Source organism: Stegastes partitus, unplaced genomic scaffold (genome assembly GCF_000690725.1).
Source record: "Stegastes partitus isolate 25-593 unplaced genomic scaffold, Stegastes_partitus-1.0.2 Scaffold805, whole genome shotgun sequence".
NCBI lineage: Eukaryota > Metazoa > Chordata > Actinopteri > Pomacentridae > Stegastes > Stegastes partitus.
Genome location: NW_007578536.1, coordinates 328283 through 329855, shown reverse-complemented (window position 1 = coordinate 329855; position 1573 = coordinate 328283). Strand labels below are relative to the sequence as shown.

General features: G+C 48.3%; 1 protein-coding gene across 1 annotated transcript in view; it reads right to left on the bottom strand.

Annotated features, from left to right (window-relative positions):
- Nucleotides 1-1573, bottom strand: part of stxbp4 (syntaxin binding protein 4) — a 46076-nt gene that overhangs the window by 22038 nt on the left and 22465 nt on the right. Inside the window, exons 15-16 of the mRNA XM_008292379.1 lie at nt 568-657; nt 344-409 (exon numbers count right to left, since the gene is read on the bottom strand). Coding sequence (XP_008290601.1) covers nt 344-409; nt 568-657 — 156 coding nt within the window. The remainder of the gene's footprint in view (nt 1-343; nt 410-567; nt 658-1573) is intronic.

Here is a 1573-nt window from a genome sequence, read left to right as displayed (position 1 = left end):
AAAGACCTGAAATCACCAGAAAAAGACCTGAAGTCACCAGAAAAAGACCTGAAATCACCAGAAAAAGACCTGAAGTCACCAGAAAAAGACCTGAAGTCACCAGAAAAAGACCTGAAATCACCAGAAAAAGACCTGAAGTCACCAGAAAAAGACCTGAAGTCACCTCGAGTCGGAGTGAAATCACCACAAAGACACAAGAAACTGATTCAGTGGCGCAAAGTCACCACGAACGGCCACAAAATGACTGCAGCACGACGTGACATCTCTAAACGTGTCCCGTCCAGGAGGCGCTGGTTCAGGTGTGACTCCTCGGCCCAGGTAGCTCCGCCCAGGTGAGACTCACCTGTTTGACTTTGCTCAGCTCCTCCTCCATCTGATGGTGAACTCGCTGAGACTCCACCAGCTGCTCCTGCAGACGGAAAACACAGAACCACCATAAAAAGACAAAAAAGACAGACGGTCACAAAGCCCTCGTGTTCAGAGACACACAGACGTGACTCACATCTGCTTCATCACTCTGAAGCTGCTGAACTCTGACCTGGACCTGTCTGAACCAGGTGTGTTTACCTGCAGCCTCTTGATCTCCCTCAGAGCCTCGATGTGCTCCTTCCTCAGCCTCTCCATCTCCTCCAGGTCCTCCGAGTCCGACAGGGACGGCTGCAAGCGACGGCAACAGGTCCACAGTCAGCACAAGCCCGTAAAAAAGCAGCGCAAACAGATGCACAATCAGCACAAACACACAAAAAATCAGCAGAAAAAGATTCAAAATAAAAAAATAAAAAATAAAAGTCAACACAAAAAAATGCAAATGTTCCCCTAAAAGACCTGACATGACTTCAGAAATGTGCAGAACGTCTACATGAAGATGGGAACTGCTCATAAAAAATGTAAAATCAGCACAACGACGTCGTCAGACACCATGAACACAGAAATCCAAAATCACAATGAAAAGACGCAGAATCAGCAGGAAACCAGAAGTGAAACCAGCATCAGGGTTTAAAACCAGGAAGTGGATCAGATGTGAAGCTGGATCAGGATCCGTACGGATGTAAACAGTGAATCCAGAACATTTTCACTAACATGCAGCAGAACTTCCCTCTGAACCAGAACCAGGTGTGAATTCTGCAGTAAAAGTACCTCGATGCTCTCGTCTCTGATCTCTGAGTGATTATTGATTATTGATCAGGTTCTGTGTCACACCAGCACCGAGGCAATCTTTAGCCTCGGCTGATTGGACAGCTCAGGGCCCCGCCCCCTCAGAGGATTAGGTTCTCCTCAGAGTTCTGGTGTCGGTCCGGTTCTACTGAACTATCACGACTCAGAGGAACCAACAGAACCAACAGAACCTCATGATCCGGGTTTAACGGTCAGAACCACATCAGCAGCATCAACCTGGACCGGAACATGTGAGGATCTAAGCCCTGGACCAGAACATGTGAGGATCTAAGCCCTGGACCAGAACATCTGAGGATCTAAGCCCTGGACCAGAACATCTGAGGATCTAAACCCTGGACCAGAACATGTGAGGATCTAAGCCCTGGACCGGAACATGTGAGGATCTAAGCCCTGGACC